Genomic DNA, 20,224 nt, shown 5'->3' with positions numbered 1-20,224 from the left:
GGAGCTGTTGCTGAGGGTGACTTCTGCTGCCCCATTGCCACCTCCTGGCTTTGGCAGTGATGAACCCACATCTGTGCAGCCACAAACAGGCTGGTCCAGAGCTCAGCTGTGTTCTCCCATGACTGAATTAATTGATGAACAGAGGAGGTCCCGAGAACAGCCCCGACTTTAAGGAATTCCTGGAGGGAATCTGAGGACATCTTCCCAAGCTCATTACCAGGTCTCAGAGCTTTAGAGCCACACCTCATAAACTGGTACAGTGTAACATTTGGCTGTTTGCTGGGAAGAGATGTCGAGGGTGATTTAGAACTCCTGCATGTGAATTTCCGGTCTGGATCAGCACATGGAGAGCTTCCGCAGGGCTGAGCCTTTATGAGCTGCTCTTTCCTTCCTCCACACTGAACTCTCCCGCCTTCAACCGCAGGTTTACGGCCCTGAGATTGCGAAGATGCTGAGGAGTGGGGGTTGGGCGTGGGTTTTGATTGTACCCCCGTCTCATGGAGTCTGCCTGCCTGGACAAAGATAGCATCAGGAATGTCAGGGGTGGGTGGCTCCTCTTGTTCTGAGGACCAGCCTGTCCGCATCGTCAGGTGCTTCCACATACACAAACAGCCTCCAGCGAGGAGGCGCCAGGCCTGCCCTCCCTGCCTCTGTCTTCCCAGGTGACTGGCGTCCCCTGCCACACGTCCATCCCGGCGTATTATTAACACCTCCTTCTGTCTCAAACCTCTTCCCTCCCCCCAGGGAGTGCTGTGGGTTGGAAATGATGGTCTTTAATCATTTCTTAAGTGACCAGCCCTGAAATCATTTCTTAGTGCCACACACACAAATTAAATCATAAATCCACAGTGGGCCGTGCAAAGGTCTGAAGTGCGGCCCTGATTAAGAGCAGAGAGGAGGCCTCCCCAGGAGAAAGGGATCAGCATGTGTCTGGAGGAAAGGCCGGGGCCTTGGAGTGGAGGAGGAGCTTCCTACTAACTTCCTGTCCACAGAAGGGCCCCTTTGCATTTCTGTTGTTCTGCCCTGGGCTACAGAGGTACTGGGAATGCAGACAGGCGTGGGGGCCCCACAGGTGAGTGTCCATCTCGGGGTTAGGAGGCCAGGGCAGCACCATCTAGGGCTGAGCTACTCGGATCCAGTCTTCCAGGATCAAACAGGCCCTCTCAGTTTTTTTGATGACCTCTGAGCAGTCGGAAGTTAGAGGGTGAAAAAGATTACTGAGGACAGGGAAGAACTGGCAGGACTCAGTCCTGGGGTCAGGGTGGAGTTCCTGGAACATATCCATGACTTTTTTCTTTCTTATCTCAAGACTCAGTTCAACATTCTTCCCCCTTTAAGACCTTCCAGAATGTTCAGAACACTAAATATCTCTCCTTCATTTTTCTGTAGAAAGGGGCGTCTAGCATATTCTGCTCAGTAGAGGCCAGGACAGCCAGTTCAGAGCTTGGATCCAAGGAGTGATGGATTCGAGGCAGGGTGGTTGAGTGGTTGGAGCCCCTGAGCAAAAGAGCCGTTACCTGATATTCTCTTTGCTTCTGGTGTGCTCTATTTATGTAAATCACTCAGTTTCTGAGTTGAAAATCTGAGTTTCTTTTGCAAAATGGTAAAAACAGAGCTAGTGCCTTCATTATTTCCGAAGCTTACAAAAAAGATAAATTTGAGAATAGGTTGGTGGAGGAATGTGTCAAACCCTTTAGCTCCTTGAAAAATTCCATTAGAAAGTCAAGGTGTTGGTATTGCAATTATTATTTGATTCCCAAATGGTGAGAGCGCTTCCAGAAATGTGCTTTGCTTGATGAACCAATACATTTTCAGCCCCCACTGATGAATTTGGGAATCGAATACCTGTCATCATGAAATAATTGACACGTCTTGGTGAATTGCTTACATTCCTCTGATGAAATCCTGGATTCTTATTGAGAATGAGGAGAAAGACAAGTTACATGGGAGCAATATTGTTTTATGGACCTTTATCTTGGTTATTAACAAACGAGCATTACCGGTAGAAATGGTGAGGGGGGAATTGGATAATGAAGTTTCATACGATTATAATGATTATTAGTCGGATGGTGAGGAAATCCTGGCTCAAAGGCACCTGGTTTCCCTGTCAATCTCTGTTCTGTGCCCTGATGCGGAGGGACAGCAGACTGGTCACTTCTGTCCCTGAAGTTACCTGAGAAGTCTGTGTAAGTGCGGTAGGCTCTTCCGGTGTGTCTGGACTCAGGTGTCAGTAAAGAATACTAATTATAGATGCCCAGATGTCACGCAAACAGCAAACATCTTCTATTCCAGGAAGTTGGCACCCACTAGTGGTAGGAGCTGTTAGGGTCAGTGAACAATCCCCACCCACCCCGCTGTCCCCGGGAACACTCAGCCGCTCCCCCAGCATTTATCTGTCTTCCGTTCCCTCCGTGCACCAGAAACCACTGGAAAGATGAATCCGCCTTTCAGAGAGGGCCTCTGCAGAATACGCAGCACCACGTCCGTACCTCACATTCTCACCTCTGCTCGGGAGTTCGGCAGTCGGGATTTAGCGGGGCTCAGAGCCAGCCAATGACATAGACCAGAGGTTCGGTTTGGTTTTGTTTTTCCTTCCACTGGAAGCAAGGGAAGTGGGGCAAGATGCCCTCAGTGAGCAGAAAAGAAATGCATCTCGTCCCTCTCATCTGAATTCATATGCACTTGAACTTGGGAGTTTTTGAGTCTTCGTGCTCATATCCATAAATGCAGAATGCCCATAGCCCCAGTGGATAAATCACGAAGGGCATCAGCTTTGACGCCAGGCAGAGCTGGTTTTACAATCTGCCTTTATTGGAGACTAGCTGGGAAATATGGGGCAAGTTATTTTACCTCTCTGAGCCTCAGTGAAATGGGAATGCTACTAACACTTCACATGTTTTATGAAAACAAATGTATACATACACATTGAGGGAGACAGACTGACTGACAGACAGGTGTTTTTTCTCTTCCTCATGTAAAAAACATATAATTAACACACAATTTCCACCTCACAGTCCAAGGTGACTGCTGGAGGTCCAGCCATCGTGTCTGCCTTCCAACCACCAAGAATGAGAAGGGTAGAAGAAGAGCATGAAGGTCACTTCCTAGAGGCCACACAGAATTATTTCTGCTTATATCCTTGGAGCTTAGTGGTTCAAGTCAAAGCCCATGCCTTATCAAAACTTGATGGGAATTTCCCACATGGTAGGACAAACGGTGACTTTGGAAATAGAAAGTATTAGCAAGATGATGACAGGTGGTCTATAGTGAATGGCTACTTTTAATCGAGCAGTTATTGCATGTCAGATACTGCACAAAACATTTTATATGATCTCATTAATCATCAAAACAATCCTCCAAGGCAGACACTGTCGTTCCATTTTTACAGATGAGGAAACTGAAGCTCACAAAGGCATAGAACTTGCTCCCCGTGGCTCTTAGGTAGTAGTCTGTAACTGATGGTGGAGCTCCTTTTCCCTTGAGGTCATGTGGGTACAGTTCATGTTGACTGATACCCACTCATTTTTTGTTGGTTCCCAGTAAATTGACTTGATTTGGAAGTACTCCAACCAATGAGCTATCCAACTTCGGGAGTCAGGCAGTCTCTGTTCCATTCTTGGCTGGACCACCAGTTGTGGGAACTTGGACAAGCTGCTAAACTTTGCTGAACCTCAGTTTCTTAATATGCAAAATGAAAATAACTGCAGCACCTGTCTCTTGGGGCTGTTGTATTGCATTCAGAGCAAGGTGCCTGGTCCATGATGAACGCTTATTTAAATCCTGACCATTGTTACTGCTAATAAAATAATTATTATTTATATCAATATAATTTTATAACCAATTTTAACAGGTGTTGGTCAGCTTGGGACACAGATCTTGCTGTGGAAGGGTACACTGAAATAAATCGGTGCTAAATGGGGTGGGAGACGGTCCAGCATTCAGCCCTACCCTGTGCACTGCAGGACACACCAGTCTCTTATTGAAAAAGAGGATTTTGCTGGTCCCCCTTCAAAGCCCTGGGAGCTAAGGATGGCCACAGAGAGCAGGAGCTTTCCTCCCCTGCAGTTGGACCAGCGTCGTGACCTCCTGTCCAGCCATGTTCCTGTCATTCCTTCAGCCCTGCGCTGTGTCCTGTTGTTTGCGTTGGGTGATTCCTTTCTCCAGGTGCTGGGCAGCGCTGGCTCCCTGCAGCTCCCACTCCTCCCTCTGGGCTGTCCCTCCACCTGCTGCTCCTCCCAGGCCTCCAGGACGAGGTGCCTTCCGCTGCATGGCCGGGCTTCCCCTAAGTGCACACTGAGCGCTAAGTGCTAAGTGCATCCTTAACACCTCTGATCTGGGCTGCAGGCTTCCTCCTTAATCATGTGGAACTGACAAACCTGAAGGCAGTGGGTGATGCTAATGTCCACCCAGGAAACTGCAAATGGGGAGGACACAGAGCACTCTGGAAATTGCCTCTCAGCCCCTGGGAATAAATGGTCACTCAGAGAGCACAGCTAGCCGGCCCTTTCTGCCTCTTCCCGCAGCTGCTCTGGTTCCCAGGACACACCGATCCATTCCCACAGCCTCCAAGGGCCTAATGCCTCGGGTGGGACCTGCTCCCCTGCTCGGAAGAAAGGTGTCCCCCCTATCCAGAACCTACTAGCCCCATTTTTTTTCTGTTCAGAGGCCACTTCGGGGTTGGTGAGATCCAGAGCAAAAGTCCTCGGTCACACCAAATGGATTCTGCCAAATCTGTCTGCCTTCAACCTTTTGGATAAACCTCATGCAAATGTTCTGATGTGTCATAGTCACTCCAACTCAGAGAATCTTTGGAGATGAGTATAATTGTATTTTGATTTCGATTATGACTCAAGGTCATCTTACTTTTTCCAAGTTGCTCCTGGAACTTGAAAATGCTATATTGGCTCTCATAGCAGAGGACCTGAGACCTGGCTAAAGACCTGGTAAGGGTACGGCAGAGCCTGCTAGACCTGACTTTGAGTCCCATGTGAACTTGGACAGGCCACCTTTCTATGACATTCTCCCAAGAAAGTCCACAACCCGTGTCTGCAATGGCACACGGGCATGACCAGAAGGCACAGGGAGAAGCAGGCCCACACCTTACCTATCAAGACAGCTCTGCTAATTCGGCTTGAGGATTTCAGCCTCAAAGCTTTGGCTGTCATTACCAAAAGAAGAAAAAAAAATCATTTATTTTGCTTACTTGTCCCGCTTGAATACTGTGTAATATCATTACAGATTTATGTGTTTATGATTCTGTGACCTGGGGAGAAGCTGCCGATTCCACCGTGCCCATTTTTACTCCTGGGTTTCTGGAAAGGTCAAAGCAAAATTATTTTATCAAGTACACCACAGAAGGGGAAAATCTTAATCTTATATGATACATATGCAGCACTTGACCTTCTCTGGAGACGCGGCACCTCTTAGCTACACTTAAACATAATGCAGCTCTTCCCTGATGCACACAGGGAGAGTAATTAGATGCCCCAGCATCCTAGGAGCAGAGGAGGTGGCATGGTGGGGCTGACCTCAAAGATGAGGAGAAAGAGTTGAGTCAGGGGCGTGTGGAGCAGGGGTGAGCCCCTCAGAGCTGCTACTGGCCCATCCCGATGACAGTGCCATGTGGGCAGGTGGCACTCTGACTTGGTCTGTTTGGGTTTCTTTCTTTCTTTCTTTCTGATTGTGCACCTCTGAACAAGTTATTGCCTTCTCTGGACCTCACTTCTCCCATCATAGGTCTGGGGCATGCCATCTTCCATCAAGGGTTAGTGACGGGTAGGCGTTGGGTAGAAATGAGTGCTGGGATTGATTAGCGATGTCTGCCATGGCAGGTGAGGGCGTTAGCTGGAGTCCCTGTGCTGGGTATTGAGGACCCTGATTCAGGGTATTTCTAAGGTTTTTTTCCCATCCTGTCAGTCAGTGATTTGTGAACTCACCAAAGCCCTGGGGCAAGGAAACCTGGAAAAGGAAAGGCAACAACAACCTTTGCTGAGAAGAGTTCTGTTTGCCCTGTCAGAGTTTGGGAGGGGAAATGAGATCATGGGATGCCTCTGAACATGGCTGCTTTTCAGTGTCTGTGTTTTTGTCTTGGCTCTCGGGAAAGCAGAGGGCTCAGGTGAAGCAGTGCACTTTCTGGAGGTGGAGACTCCCAGACCTGCCAAACTGAGGGTGCCCAGGAGGCCAGCTGGTGCCTCCGGCCCTGGACAGAAGAGGGGGCCTTGTGCCTCTCTGCCATTGTCCAGCCTTTAGAAACACACACAACAAGAAGTCACCTTTACTTATCTAAAGAACGTGGCTATAAATTATTTTCTAATAGAATCCATCAAGGATTCTGTCAGGGGAAGTACTTAAAAATAAGGTTTTTCTCAAAGGGTAAACACTTTGGTTTGAAAACACAGGAAGTAGCCCTACTGCCAGCATATGACCTGCTTGTTCTCTGCCCAGAGCCACCGGACTGATGGCATTTTTAGAACACTGGCATCCAGGCCCTGATGGGGGTGCAGACAGGACCAGGGGGGGGAGAGCTGGGGATTCCCCTGTCCTTCTGTTGCAGTGGGGCCCAATGATGACTGACAACCTTGGGCCCTCCAGGTGGCTAAAGTCATCTGTTCCTCACCTTCCTCTCTGTTGAGCCCCATGGACCTGGGGAAGCACCTCCCTATGGCAGAGAGAGAAATGGCCACAGGACTCCTTCCCTTAAGAGTCTTCCCTGGCAGCTGGCGGGATGCTTCTGCTCTCTTCTAAATCTCAGGCCCAGGTGGGCAAGTGGTGCTCTCCTGTAATCCCAGCAGCTCGGGAGGCTGAGGCAGGAGGATTGCAAGTTTGAGGCCAGCCTCAGCAATTTAGCAAGGCTTTAAGCAACTTAGGGAGATCCTATCTTAAAATTAAAATATAAAACAGGCTGGGGTTGTAGCTCAGTGGTTAAATGCCCTTGAGTTTGATCCCTGGTGCCAATAAACAAACAAAAAATAAATAAAGCAAGCAAGCACAGGCTCCTCTTCTTGCCTTCCAACCTGGGCTAACCTCCTTCTTCTCTGTGTTCTGGCCCATAAGCACGGACATGATGTCCTGTCTCCTGCCTGGCTGTGGTGTTTCCACTCTGAAGGAAGCCCAGGCCCTACCTGGAGCCCCATGCTTAAGAATTACTGCTTCTGAGTTGGAGGACCTCTGTGTCCCTTACAGACCCGATTCTCTGAGCATAACCCTTTTCTTACCCAATATAAAATAAGGCAACTATCTGATGTCTAAAGCAGGGCAGGCTGAAAGTGCTCCCTGGACGTGATGCATTTTGCACGAATGAGACCATGCATACGAGAGGAAAAGCACGTCTCCCAGCAGCAGAGACGTTTGGGGGGACAATGACAGTGGTGAAGAGGTAGAGTTAGGGGTACAGAAATGCAGTGATGCACAGGCAGGCTGGGCCTGAGTGACCGGCTTCCAGTGCCACCCCTCAGGCCACCTGTACTCGACTAGCCTCTCTGTCCTGTCATCTCCACAGCATTCCTTCTGCTATTTGAAAAAAAAAAAAAATCTATATTCAAAAAAGCAATGTACGTTTACTGCATAAAAATTGGAAAGAATAGATCAGAAAAAAATGAGAAAACCATCTCTATTCTCACTACCATAAAATAAAAAGTGAACCATTGAAATGGTATTCGCGGATACGGTTGGTTCCTGTTATTTGTGGACATGTTTTTTCATGGATCAATGTATAATAACCAATATTTTACATGTCACTGAGCCTTACAAAAGGGAGTCATAAGGAGTCAATTGAATAAATGATGGTGCACCCATGTATGGTTTTGGGGTTGTTACTAATTTTTTCTTGCTATGAACAACACTGCTATGGAGACCCTCATAGCCGTTATTTTTGAGCTGCATGTGATTATTCCTTTAAGATGAATTCCATAGAAAGAGGAGCTTGAGCATCGTTCTAAGTCTGTTTGTATCTCTAGGTCCTTCTCTTCCACCAGGCTGAGTCCTGGGAGAGGGCAGACCCGCATAGTGTCCTGTGGACCCTTCTCTGCTCCCCCCACCCATTTGCCTCCTTGAAGGTTTCAGGAGCCTGGAGAAGTCTCTTCCCAATGGCCGCTTCCCTGTCAGCTCTCTTATTGACTCCTTTCCCAGTCCAGGGCCCCCATACCTGTGAGTAGGGTGCAGGGTGTCCCCACAGGAACACATCAAGGTATCGATGCTCGGGGCTGAGCTGGGGACAGGAAGGGCCTGCTAACTGCCTCCCAACAATGCCCGCCAGTCCTGCCTTTCCCTACTATTCTTAGGCAGGCTGAGCCAAGTTTAGGTGAGCCCCCACTTGCTGGTGACATGAGACAGACTTCAGATCCCCTCTGTCAAACGATGTGTGGTCCTTCCCAGCTCAGGCCTGCTCCCTCCTGCTTTCTCTCTTCCCTGCCATGTTTGTCTTCTGGGTGTCCCAGCACTTCCCTGCCCTGCCTGCTGTTGGGCTACAGCTGAGAAATGGGTCCCACGTGGCTCTCAGCAGCTCCTGGACATCCAGTTGTTTTGTCAGGGTGGAGGCAGGTAGGTAATGCTGTTCAGGGGTCTCTTCCCTGTGGCATCCTAAAGTCCTGAAGGTTCCCCTGGCCACACTGAGGTTCTCTGAGACTCGTCTACCCTCCTCATTCCAGGGTTCCCCTCTCTCTGTTTTCAGTCTGGTGGTTAGGGGACAGATTAGGGAGCAGACACAGTCAGAGGCAAGAGGAGCCAATTCAGTCATCTCCTCCGCGTGAGCCCAACCCTACCTTGTCTGCTCTGAGTCCTTTCCTTCTGTTACCTCCAAGCCCCTCAAAGTCACAGGGACAGTGAACCCAACAGCAGAGCCCTGGATGTGTAAGGGATGACTCAAGAGGAGAACGCCAAAGTCAAGAGGAGGAAATGTGGAGGGCGCACTGTTTGGCATCAGTAGGAATGTAGGGACACAGGCGGGACAGCAGGTCATAGTCTAACTCCGAGCCCTTCGCCATTCCTCACGCTGACTCACCTCCCCTCTACCAGTCAGTATAACTCTTGGTCATTCTTTTTTAAAAATATTTTTTATTTGTTCTAATTTGTTACATATGACAGTAGGATGCATTTATGTATTTTGATAAATCATACATAAACGGAGCATAATTGGTCGTTCTTTACATTATAACTTAGATATCACTTTTCTGAGACTCACCCAGATGGCTTGAGGTCTCTGCTGTGCCCTCCCGATCCCACACTGATCTCAGCTGTTGGAATTCCAATGGAGAGTCTGCCTTCCTCCACCAGGACCTCCTCTCCAGGGGGGAAGCATCTTCCTGCTCCCTCCACTGATAAATCCCAGTGCCTAGCACAGCTCCCTGCATATAGTAGATAGTTAATAAATACTGTTTAAAAAATGAACAATGGATGGAAATATTCAGCCTGCACCCTTGCAGAAAACATCTTGCTGCTATTTACCGAGGAGATACTACCTTCCAGGAATTTTGTCGACTTCACATGGATCTTCACTAGCTATGAGAAGGAGGTGACTTTGGCATCCTTTAATACTGTGAGGAGCCCAAGGTTCAGAGGCTAGGCTGATTAAAAATTCACACTCCTGGAAATGTCAGCCTTTCAGAGTCAAGGGCCTGGTGTCCTGCTCCCCAGGTGGCCTGGAGTAGTGGTTGCCAGACTATCACTGTGGCATTGTTACCTGGCAGGCTTGGCAAAACTCAAGTCCCATTCCTGGATTTCCTTATTCAGTAGGTCTGGATTAGGGTTCAAGATTCTTCATTTCTCCAGGTTTCTAGATAATGCCGATGCTGCTTGTCTTTGTCTGGTCTCTGTAACAAATACCCTGTCAGCTGGGTGACTTAAAAACAAACACTTATTTCTCATAATTCTGGATGCTGGAAAGTACAAGATCAAGATGCCAGCAGATCTGGTATCTGGTGAGGGCCCTCTTCCTGGTTTGCAGATGACTACCTTCTGGTATGTTCACAAGGCAGGGAACAGAGAAAGCAAGCTGTCTTCTCTCTCTTTCTGGAAGAGCATTAATCCCGTCGATGAAGGCTCCCCCTCACGATCTCATCACCTCCCACAGACCTTACCTCTGAACACCAGCATGTGATTCTAAGGGTGAGCAAACACTCAGACGACAGCACTGCTGGTCTTGAGGCTACAGCTTGATTACAATTGACTTAGACCATTAGAAGGTACCTGGGCTTGCTTTCTGGCTATGCCCACTCTCCAACCACTGGCCTTGAGCAAGGATTGCAGTATCCAGCCCTAGACTTTTCTTTGATGCCCAAACCAGTTTCCCACTTCTGGATAGGGCCTTGGCTCTGATGTGTAATAGGAAACCACCCACAATGAGGTCCTGAGGACCTGCCTTCTCCCCGTGAGACCTTGTTCCTCTGCTTGTCTTGACCCATGATCTCCCCATTCCATCAAGGCAAAGCACCCCCACCACCCTGACCCCACTTCTTCAACAAATTCCATACTGCTACATTCTAGGTTCATGGCTGCTGCTGTCTGTGCAGCCTAATAGCACTGTGAGTTACAGTCTGGTCCATGTCATGATGCCTGCGGTATTCATCAATTTCAGCAAATGTCATCATGAGTGATACAAGTGTATGACACAGCTAAGTGTCCCAACTGCACAGGCCATTACAGCTGGCACTGGGCCCAGGGAGGCAAGAACTAGAGACCTATTTGGCTTCATATGCCTAGGTTGATATAGAAATGAAAATGGCCCAGCCCACCTCCCACCATGGGCCCCATAAATGCTTTGTGGTCCACAGTTTCCCAGGGAAGCTGGAGGTCCTGCTCTGTCTGAGTCTTGGCTCACTCCTTCCCTTGGCCTCACCCTTCCATTTCTGTATCCGCTCTTCCCCATGCTTCAAGGACCTGTGCGTATGTAGCTCCTCTGGGCAGACTTCCCAGCTCCTGTCCACTCTCCCCTTCCTCTAAAGACCTCCAATACAGTGCACTTCCTGTAGAATGTTTATCAGTACACAGCCCACTCTGTCCTTCCCTGCCCAGCTCAGGTCCTTGGGATTAGAGTTTGACATCCATACTTCTGTGTCTTCTGAAAATTTTCAAAATGCAGTAAATGAAGCTAGATGTGATGGTCCATGTTCAAAGCCAGCCTCAGCAACTTAGCAAGGCCCTAAGCAACTTAGTGAGACCCTGTCTCATAAAAAAGAAAAAAGGCCGGGGGATGTGGCTCAGTGGTTAAGCCCACCTGGGTTCAATCCCTGGTACCAAAAAAAAAAAAAAAAATGTAGTGAATGAGATTTTCTTTGATTATGAAAGATATAGATATATAACTATATCACTGAAACAGTACAGAAAAATAATAATCACCAGTAATACTACCACTCACATTTTGCATTTTAGTGAGAATGGTGTGTGTACATATAAAGAAGTTCATACTCCATATATAGTTTAAAACCCACTTTTCAAATTTATTTCCTGATACAATTTTAATGGCTGTATATTATTTCATTATAAGATTGTTTCATGATTTATTTAGTCACTACTTTCTTTTTAGACTTTTAAGTCCTTCTTTCTTCCCTACTCCCTCCCTTTCTCCTTCCTTTTCTGTTATAACACTGTGATGAGCATCCATGAACAAAAATCTCATCTCACATCTGCTTGTTTTTTCTTTAGAATAAGTCTTTAGAAGTAGAATTGTTGAACCAAAGGTGTGAACATTTTGAAGCTTTAAATATGCATCATCAACTAACACTCCTGGAAATCTGTAGGGATGCACACTTTGTATGGCCGTGGCTGTCACCTCACACACTCCACATCAAGATCATATTTACCGTTGTTATTACTATCATAGCTTTCACCCTTTAGGCCTCACCACAGCAGGCCTTTGGTGAACGTTCAGATCAGTTAGCCATAGGATGAGCATGCCTATGTGTGAGACTTTGCCAAGCATGAGAGAAAGGACAATGTGGAGAAGACGGGACCTCATGCCAGACTTCAGGAAGCTGGCACGGTAGTTGGATGGATGAATGGATGGATTGATGGTCACCACTTCTTTGCTATCAGCTTTCTCAGCATTGCCATGAATATAAGGGAAACTGGGAGCTCCCATAAGGCCTTGGGTTCCCATGGGATGTCCTAGTGTTATCCAGGGAAAAGCAGAGACTACTTTGGAGAGTAGACAGGGGAATCCCAGCAGGCATCTCACTGGCACCACCTGACAGAGAGGCCCTTGTCTGGACTTTCAGAGCCAAGAACCCACAGTGTTAGCCACCAGTGAAGGACACATTTGTCTGTGGGGGACTCTAGATCAGTGCAAGGCCACAGACCTATGGGAAGAGCTGTGCAGAACTGTGTGCAAGAATTTCTTACCCACCTCCTCCACACCCATCCCATAATTCTTAGCAGCAGCCACGAGAGGCACTTTGGCTTCTCCTAGAGAGAGAAGCAAAGCATGCAGGTAAGGGGGAGGTCTGGGGCGCACTGAGCCCTGGGCTGAAGCCTGTGCCTCGCCCCTCTCGCTCTCACCCCGCGAGGCAGGCAGACCTCCCAGCGCCAGCTGCTGGGCTGCACCTGCCTTGAGAAAATGGCACCGGCTCTTAAGCAGCGGATGAATATTCATTGGCATGAACCTTTGCAAACTCATTTGGGGGAAAAAAATTAGATCAGGAGAAGTAATCAGATTATTAAAAAGAAAGAGCAAGGACAGAAGGCAGCGGTAGAGGGAAGAACCACATTTAAAATGCAAGGAGAGATTTTCTTCCTGCAGAATAGCTCTGACCCCCTGGACCATGCACTGGGAATAGTTAAGCTCTTCTATATTTCTGCTGCATAAAAATGTTTTTGGAGGCCTCCATCGAGGGAGGAGGGGCAGAGGCAAGACGCACCCTCCACCTTCGAAAATTATAAAATAATGTTTTGAGGTTTTCGTCTTATCTTCCTTAGATATCAAGAAAAATTGCGTGAGCTAAAGAGGCTCTGGTGAGTGCTGAGTGACAGGTTAAAGGGCTCCAATAAAGATTAGATGGTCCACTATCTCCTGAGGAAATTGCATAAAAGTGGTTATTCCCTCTTGCTTCTATTAATTTCCTCTTCCTGGCTGCTTGGAAATGCTTCATAACCTGATGCTGCCGACGGGGCGAGAGGCGCTTTCCATTATCTCAATCACTGCACTGTTTATGAGACACTTAATCTGTTTCTTTATAAAGTAATAGTACTGTAGGTGATGGATTCAGTGTCACTGGGCGTCTTCGTGCAGGGACACGGGGGGAGGGGCATTCTCAAGAGCATTGTACACAGCGGGTAATTCGTTACATCTTGGAGGCGCTGAGAAGTTGGGTGGGCGTTTCAAGGTGACCTTCTGGATACCAGCTAGAGGTGACGTGTACCTGCCTCTTGTTTCTTGAAGCAGGAGGAAGTGTGTGTTTTGCCGAGCAGGTGGAAAATACAGATTGGTTTAGGGGTGGGTTATGGGTCTTGTCTCTTCCCCTAGGCTGAAGTCAGGGATGGGAGAGGAGGTGTGTGTGTTGGGGGGGGGGGGCACCGCCCAGATGCTTTGACTGCAAGTTTAGCCTGAATCTTCTGTCTGAACTCTGAACACTTGCAAGGAAGGAAAGTAAACCGCTCCCCTCTTTCTTAAGAAAACAAAACAATTGTGGGCCACACCCAGGTAAGCAACACAAGCTCCTGTAGAGGTTTCCCTCTGAACAAGGTCTTCCACGATGCGCAGCAAGCTGTATGTGGCTCTTCTCTTCCCACCCACCGCCTGGAATAGAATGAAACTCTCCCTGCTGAGGTCCTAGGCTGGAGCCTTTCTGACCTAATTTCCCTTCCTAATTCTCCCATTCTCTGTCCCCCCTTGCTTTGTGTCCTTCCACCTTGGAATCTTGCCTCCTGGCTGCCACAAACAGATATTTCTCATATCCTCATCTTACAAGGAAAGGTCCCCAAATGATGTGCATCCTGGATGACAGGTCCCCTTTTTACACACAGACAGAGCACAGAACCTGCTGTAGCAGAAGCAGTGATCCCTGTCTGCCTCCCTCACCAGGGGTAAGGCTCCCCAAATCCCCATCTACTCACTGCCCTCTTCCTCCAGCTTGACACCTGACTGGTGGAAGATTCTCAATACACGTTTGTTAAATGAGGGGCTCGTAACCTTAGGAATAGCACTGACCATAATTCTGTATCAAGAAAGGCCACCCTGGAGTTTGAAATCTTAAAGCAAAGAACTGAGTTATCCACCTTGAAATTGCTTGAAACTGCTGAGGTGTATTTGGTTAGGTGATCACAGTGCTTATTATTTTTGAAACTGTAGAGATTTTAGACAGATGTGCAGTCTCCAAGCAGCCAGAGTCCCCACCATTCCCTACTGTAGTACACATCCCAGCTGCTCTCTGTGTCCAAGTGACTTACTTGACCTTTGCATTTGCTGTTCTTGGCCTATCTGTTCTTTGTCAGCATTAACTACAAAGCTCCAATTAAACCTGTTTTTTTTTTTTTTTTTTCCTCAAGGGAGGGCATATTTTTTTAGTAAAAAACAGCGTTGTTAACTTCTATTCTTATTAGTGGTGTCTAACACAAGATGAGTTACAAAGGCTTTGTGGACTAGTCTGCCACTTTAAACCATTATTTAAAGCTCTCTTTCTATGACAAAATATAATGCCCATGTGGCTACAAGTTACAATCTGAAGGTTGAACAAGTGGATTTAGGGAGATTGCTTCTTCATAAATTAGGAGATGCCTAGACACAGATTTTAACAAGATATTAACAAAATCTGAATATTGAGGAAATTCATCCATTCTGTAATTATAGGTAAAATATTTTATAGATCTAATGATTTGCCAATTATCCAAACAGAAATAACCTATGCAGAAACGCCTTCTTCCATGTGGTTCCAGGATTTATTTGCCCTCTTTGGAACTGCAAATTTATATGCTGAGTTTTATATTCTAACTTTGCTGTCGGGATGAAAGGGAATCAGCATTATATAGCACACACATTAATGGTGGCTGCATTTGGTATTTGAGTTTATTGAATACTAGGGATCTGGGGGAGTTGTGAGGAGAGTTTTATAGATCCTTTATACAGATGAGCAAACTGAGACTCTGGAGTATTATCTAACTTGCCAGAGTCCCCCTAGCGAGAACCAGCAGAGACAGGAAGCAGATCCAGAACTACCCAGTACTCACCTCCCTGGGGACTATGAGTCAGACCCCTCCAGACACTCCCCCCACCTCTGTCTGAGCCACTCTCCCTGAAGTTCAGCTGGGACCCATTCTCCTCTCTTCCTACCCCTATGGTGTCTTGGAACTGCCTTTCTTCATCAGAAATCTCAGAGGAAGGCGCTCTGCAAATCTCTTTGCCACTTGTGGATATCAAGACAATTGTTTGTGCTGTTAGCATATTAAATGTAAAGTAAGGAGGCCTTTAAGTGCTGGGAAAAAAGTGAAAACATTTTGTTCTTCTTGGACTAATACATTAAGAAAATGATGGTGTGGTGGGGACCAAATGTGATTGCCTGAGCAGCCGCCATGTTCCCTTTCCAGGAAAGAGTCCTTCTGCATCCAGAGCCCTGCAGCAGGACCAGGGCTTGTCTGTGGTTCTTGGTTCCAAAACTGAGCAGGTCCAGAATTGTCAGAGAATGACAATGAACAGGTCTGAGTGTTCTATAGAGGAGGATGGTGAGATATGGGAAGAAGAAAAGGAGAGGGGGAGGAAGAGAGGAAGAGACTATTGAGTGACCTTGGCAAGATGATTAGGAAGCCAAATTCTAGGGCATTCAGGGTATGCCATTCAGTGTTTTCTGCTTCGGTGTATTGTTTATTGGTTATTTAGTAAATAGTTGAGCTAATATCTTTTTTTTTCTTCAGAGAAGTTTCTTTTGAATGTGCTGAGAGAGGTCAGCAAGTGGTTTGTTTGTACTTGGGTTACAAAAGAAATTTGTTTCCTGACAGTTGGAAAGTAACACCTAACAGTGTATTCTTGGAATGTGAGTCCCAGGGGATGCTTTGCAAAGAAGGGCTTTTTGGTGAAAAGGCACAATATTCTAGATCCTATAATTTTGATGTTTTGAGAAATTCTGCAATTAAAAAACAAAATTAACCTTGTAGATTCATACTTTCAAAATGACTTACCACCGAGCCCTTTTGTAAGGATTAGGTGTTAAAAATCCATAGAACCCATATTTCAAGAACACCATTCCAGAACATTCAATGTCACAAAGGTTGCCTCTCATTCAGAATGGGCTCCCACCCCAGGGCTCATCCAGAGTAACTGAAACCATTTCGTCACTTTAAGTGAGCATCAGACTGAGAAAACTTTCACAGCATAGGAAACCATTCTTCTTTCTTGTCTGGGCAGTAAAGTGGTGGATGTTTTTCAAATTGCTTATATGTATATCATCACTATCATTTCTCCCACTGTGATATCCTGGGTAACTTTTGTAACCTCTCCAGGTCCCAATTTCCTCATTAGCAGAATGGAGATAATAATAGCCACCCCATAGAGCAAGACATGTAAAGCACTTAGCAAGACGAGTTAGCAGATGGTGGCTACTGCTATTATTAAAGAATGCTCTGCACCTTCCAGGAGGGAACAATATATTTGGGAAGATGAGTTTTGTATAACTAGAAGCCATTATCACAGTACTTCTGGTAAGGCAACAATCATATTGTATGGTAACAGCGTGACTACACTGGATCAAGAGCTCCTTAAAGGCAGACCGTGTCCCCCAGCTCAGGTTCTTGGGAAATGGACAGTAAATGTTTGTTGAATGAATTAGTGAGGTGTGTGGGAAAATCAAACAAGTTGAAGAAACAGTGAATTTAAAGGAGAATGAGCCAGGTTTCATGGGGAAAGGAAGAGTTTGGGACTGAGGTGGTGAGAAAGGACCTCAGAGAAGTAGGAGAGGCAGGATCACACTTTTGAGAGATCAGCAAGAAGATCAGCTTTCTGGATTGAGGGTTTCTGTAGTGGAGACATGTTCAAAGGTTAAGGGACCGCCTGGAGGCAGACGTCACAGGGCATGACTCTAGGCTGATCCCACAGTGAACTAGGGAGAGTGCTTCAATGTGAGAGCATCTAAGGTGGCCACAGAGCTATAGCAGGTGTTCCCAACCTTTCCCATTGCCATCTGTGTGACAGATGATACCAAGTGCATGACACATTCCCCAGCGCATTGCCTGCAAAGCCATTCTTTTCCTGCTCCACCCTTGCAAGCATATCAAAATGCAATTAAGGAAGAATGATGTTGTTAAGGCAGTAACCTCAAAATCACTCTAATTTTCTTTTAAAGAATCACTCATGAATTTCAGTCTTTTACCTTGTTCATAAGAAGTGCTTGTTAACACACCTCACGGTGTCTTCGGTGTGTGTCACAACATGGCATTTAAGAACCAAGAATCTGGTCCACTGTCGACCAGACTCCTTTCCTTCTGAAACTGTAAGGCTAGATTCCTCTAGTGAATAGCTCAGGGCAAGGCCCTGGCTATTAACCAGGTGGAAAGGTGAGAGAGCCACCATATCTAGAGCACTTACGTCCTAGGCATGGAGCTACACATCAGATTCATTTTCTCAATTAGCTCTTTTAACACATCTGAGAGGGAAGAACCATTTTCCATATTATTCAAGTGAGAGAGGCTGTTGGTCCCAGGAAAACATATTTCACTCATGGATGATTGAAGAACTGAAAGTATTAAGTAGGAATATCTCAAAATGAGATTCACCATACCCCTTTTTGGAGGGCAGAATTCTTTATTTTCCAGTGCCAGGAAACTGCTACTCTTCCCTTAATTCTCACATAATCTCTTTGTATTCCAGCCTGTCCTGCAGGGACATTCAAGGCCAGCCAGGAAGCTGAGGGCTGCTCACATTGCCCCTCCAACAGCCGTTCCCCTTCAGAGGCGTCTCCTATCTGCACCTGCCGGACTGGCTACTACCGAGCGGATTTTGACCCCCCAGAAGTGGCGTGCACTAGTAAGTGTCTAGAAGGGATTTGGGCTGGGGGATTTGGGTCCTTGACAGTGCACATGGTGGACCTGGGGCAGGAAAGAGAAGACAGCCTTTCATTGCGGTCCAAGGCTGAGGTGCTGGCCATGGTGCTGAAATAGCAACTCTTGTGCTGCAGGGTACAAAATCCTTCTCTCTGCTCAGTAGCACAAGATCAGGATTATGTTCTTTCTTCTGTACTCCTATCAGATGGGAGGGTCAACCTATCACCCCAGCAGGACAACGTCTGGTCATCAGATGGTAAAATGCCAACCTGGAGAGTACTCTGAGTGCAAGCCAAGATCCACTAGAATACTGCAATGACTCCTACTAATTCTTCAGAACCCTTCCTCCAATCCCCTCCAGGTCCCCACAGCTAAAACTCTCCTCTCTTCACTGGGATTCCTGTATATCTGCAACCATGCTTCTCCAGAGCTCTCGCAATTTGGTTAATTGTCCAGTTACTCTCTGATTGTCTTATCCTCACTACCAAATGAGAGTCCTTCTGTCCAGGACCATGGATTCATCTTCCTGTGTTCCTTCTTATGCCAGCATGTTGCAGCACCTGTGCTTTTCTGAAGGACAACATGAGAAGATGACTACAGGGTGCATCAGTGAGGCATAAATTCCAAGGATGAGGAAGCAGCAGATTCATCCCCTTGCTCCTTATCTGCTTTAGAGGGAAAACCAGTCATCCTACCAAAGCAGAGGGCATCTCTGCTCCCCCGGCTAGGACAGGGGTGATTTCCTCCCAGCCTTCCCCTCATAACCATGGGAGGCAGGAAGCACTACTCTCTGTGCAGCACTTTACATAGTGTGTTACTCTTTCCCTAAGGGTTGCAGCCTGAAATAGTGATGATCTGTCTTTTCAGTATTCCTAACAGGTTCTGGGATCAATACTCCAGGTGAGCCTCTAATCATGCTGGAACTTTCTTCTGCATTGTAGGCACTGCCATGTCTTGCCATGAGCAAGGGCCATCCCTTACACCTTGGTGGACCAAGTCCCTCTCACTGACCCCCAGGGCACAAGGCCGCAGAGGGACATTTCATACATATTTTCAGTTTGGTAGACAGAAAAAATAACTGGATTCTGAGTGGAAGAATTTCTTAATTCTGGCCTTGTAGCAAATGTAACCTTTGCTGGGTACAAAGGAGGAATGAAAGTGTCTTCTGGATCAAGGTCCTGCGCTCGATCAATGCTATAGATTTGAACTGAGGAAAAGCTCTTCCTCTTGTAAACTGATTTTCCCCAGACTTCTTTCTCTGGTGGGTGGAGATTAACAGAAATAATTCCATTTCTGCTGGCTGTCTTTCTGTGGTGGTGTATCTTCCACCGAGTTCTGAGGTTCCCCTGGGGGGTCTTCCACGAGCCTACAGAGCACTGTTTAATCCTGCTTCTTTAGAAGACACTTATGGATGCCAGTAGCTACTGCCTGGGTGTTCAGACTGAGGACTGGTGTCTTTGATGTCCAGAGCATTTGGCCAGGTCTCATGGCTCACCTACTGAACCAGTTCCCTCCACCTCTGCTCCTGATCCCATCACTGTTCAGGCTGTCTCTGCTCGTCAATTCATGCCCATAGAAGCCTGAGGCTTCCAGCTCCCACTTCAGCACACATACCCTATAAATTTCACCCACTTTTGAATAAGGCTACCTGAAGGAAGGGACGCCAATGATCAGACACTGAGAATGCTAAGGTGGAAATGTCCTCCTTGCTATATCACCTCTCCTATTTATTTATGAAGCTTTATCTTCCAGACACCTTACTTGATGTATCTGAACCAACAGGACCAATTTCTGGAAAAATAAAGCCTCCAGTCTATCCTTGGTAAACTCACTCTACCTACCCATGTCCTGAGTGCCCTGCCACAGACTTTCTCCTTCCGTCTCTCCTACCCAGCCAGAAATGGGGGTTGAGCACATCTTCTCTTTTCCTCTGTTACCTTGCCATTCTCTCCCTCCCTTACCCAGAGTGGGATGGAGCTGGACTTGCCCTTGTGTCTCTCCATGACTGCCATACCTCTACGTAGCCCTGCCTCTTGAACCCCCAGATACAGTGTGCTAAGCTCAGACCAGAAATAGATAGCTCCAGTCTTCACTTGGCTGTGGTGGCCAGACCTGACAGCTCCTGAATGCACTGTCCAGCTCCTGCCTCAACCTGCAGGTGCTTATTGGGGGGACCCAGAGAGCAGGGTTGGGGTGCAGCACAAAGCTAGGCGAAACAAGTGTAAATAAAGCTATTATTTTATTGAGCCTCATTATATATTTGATTTAT

At 47.0% G+C, this 20,224-nt stretch overlaps 1 protein-coding gene across 2 annotated transcripts in view; it reads left to right on the top strand.

The window, feature by feature from the left end:
• Ephb1 (EPH receptor B1) overlaps window positions 1–20,224 on the top strand; it is a 416,160-nt gene that overhangs the window by 263,814 nt on the left and 132,122 nt on the right. For both annotated transcript variants that reach the window (XM_047563813.1, XM_047563814.1), the window contains exon 4: window positions 17,783–17,938. In XM_047563813.1, coding sequence (XP_047419769.1) covers window positions 17,783–17,938 — 156 coding nt within the window. The remainder of the gene's footprint in view (window positions 1–17,782; window positions 17,939–20,224) is intronic.

Source organism: Sciurus carolinensis, chromosome 9 (genome assembly GCF_902686445.1).
Source record: "Sciurus carolinensis chromosome 9, mSciCar1.2, whole genome shotgun sequence".
NCBI classification, from domain to species: domain Eukaryota; kingdom Metazoa; phylum Chordata; class Mammalia; order Rodentia; family Sciuridae; genus Sciurus; species Sciurus carolinensis.
The sequence above is the reverse complement of the archived record's forward strand: the minus strand, read 5'-3'. Positions and strand labels throughout refer to the sequence as shown.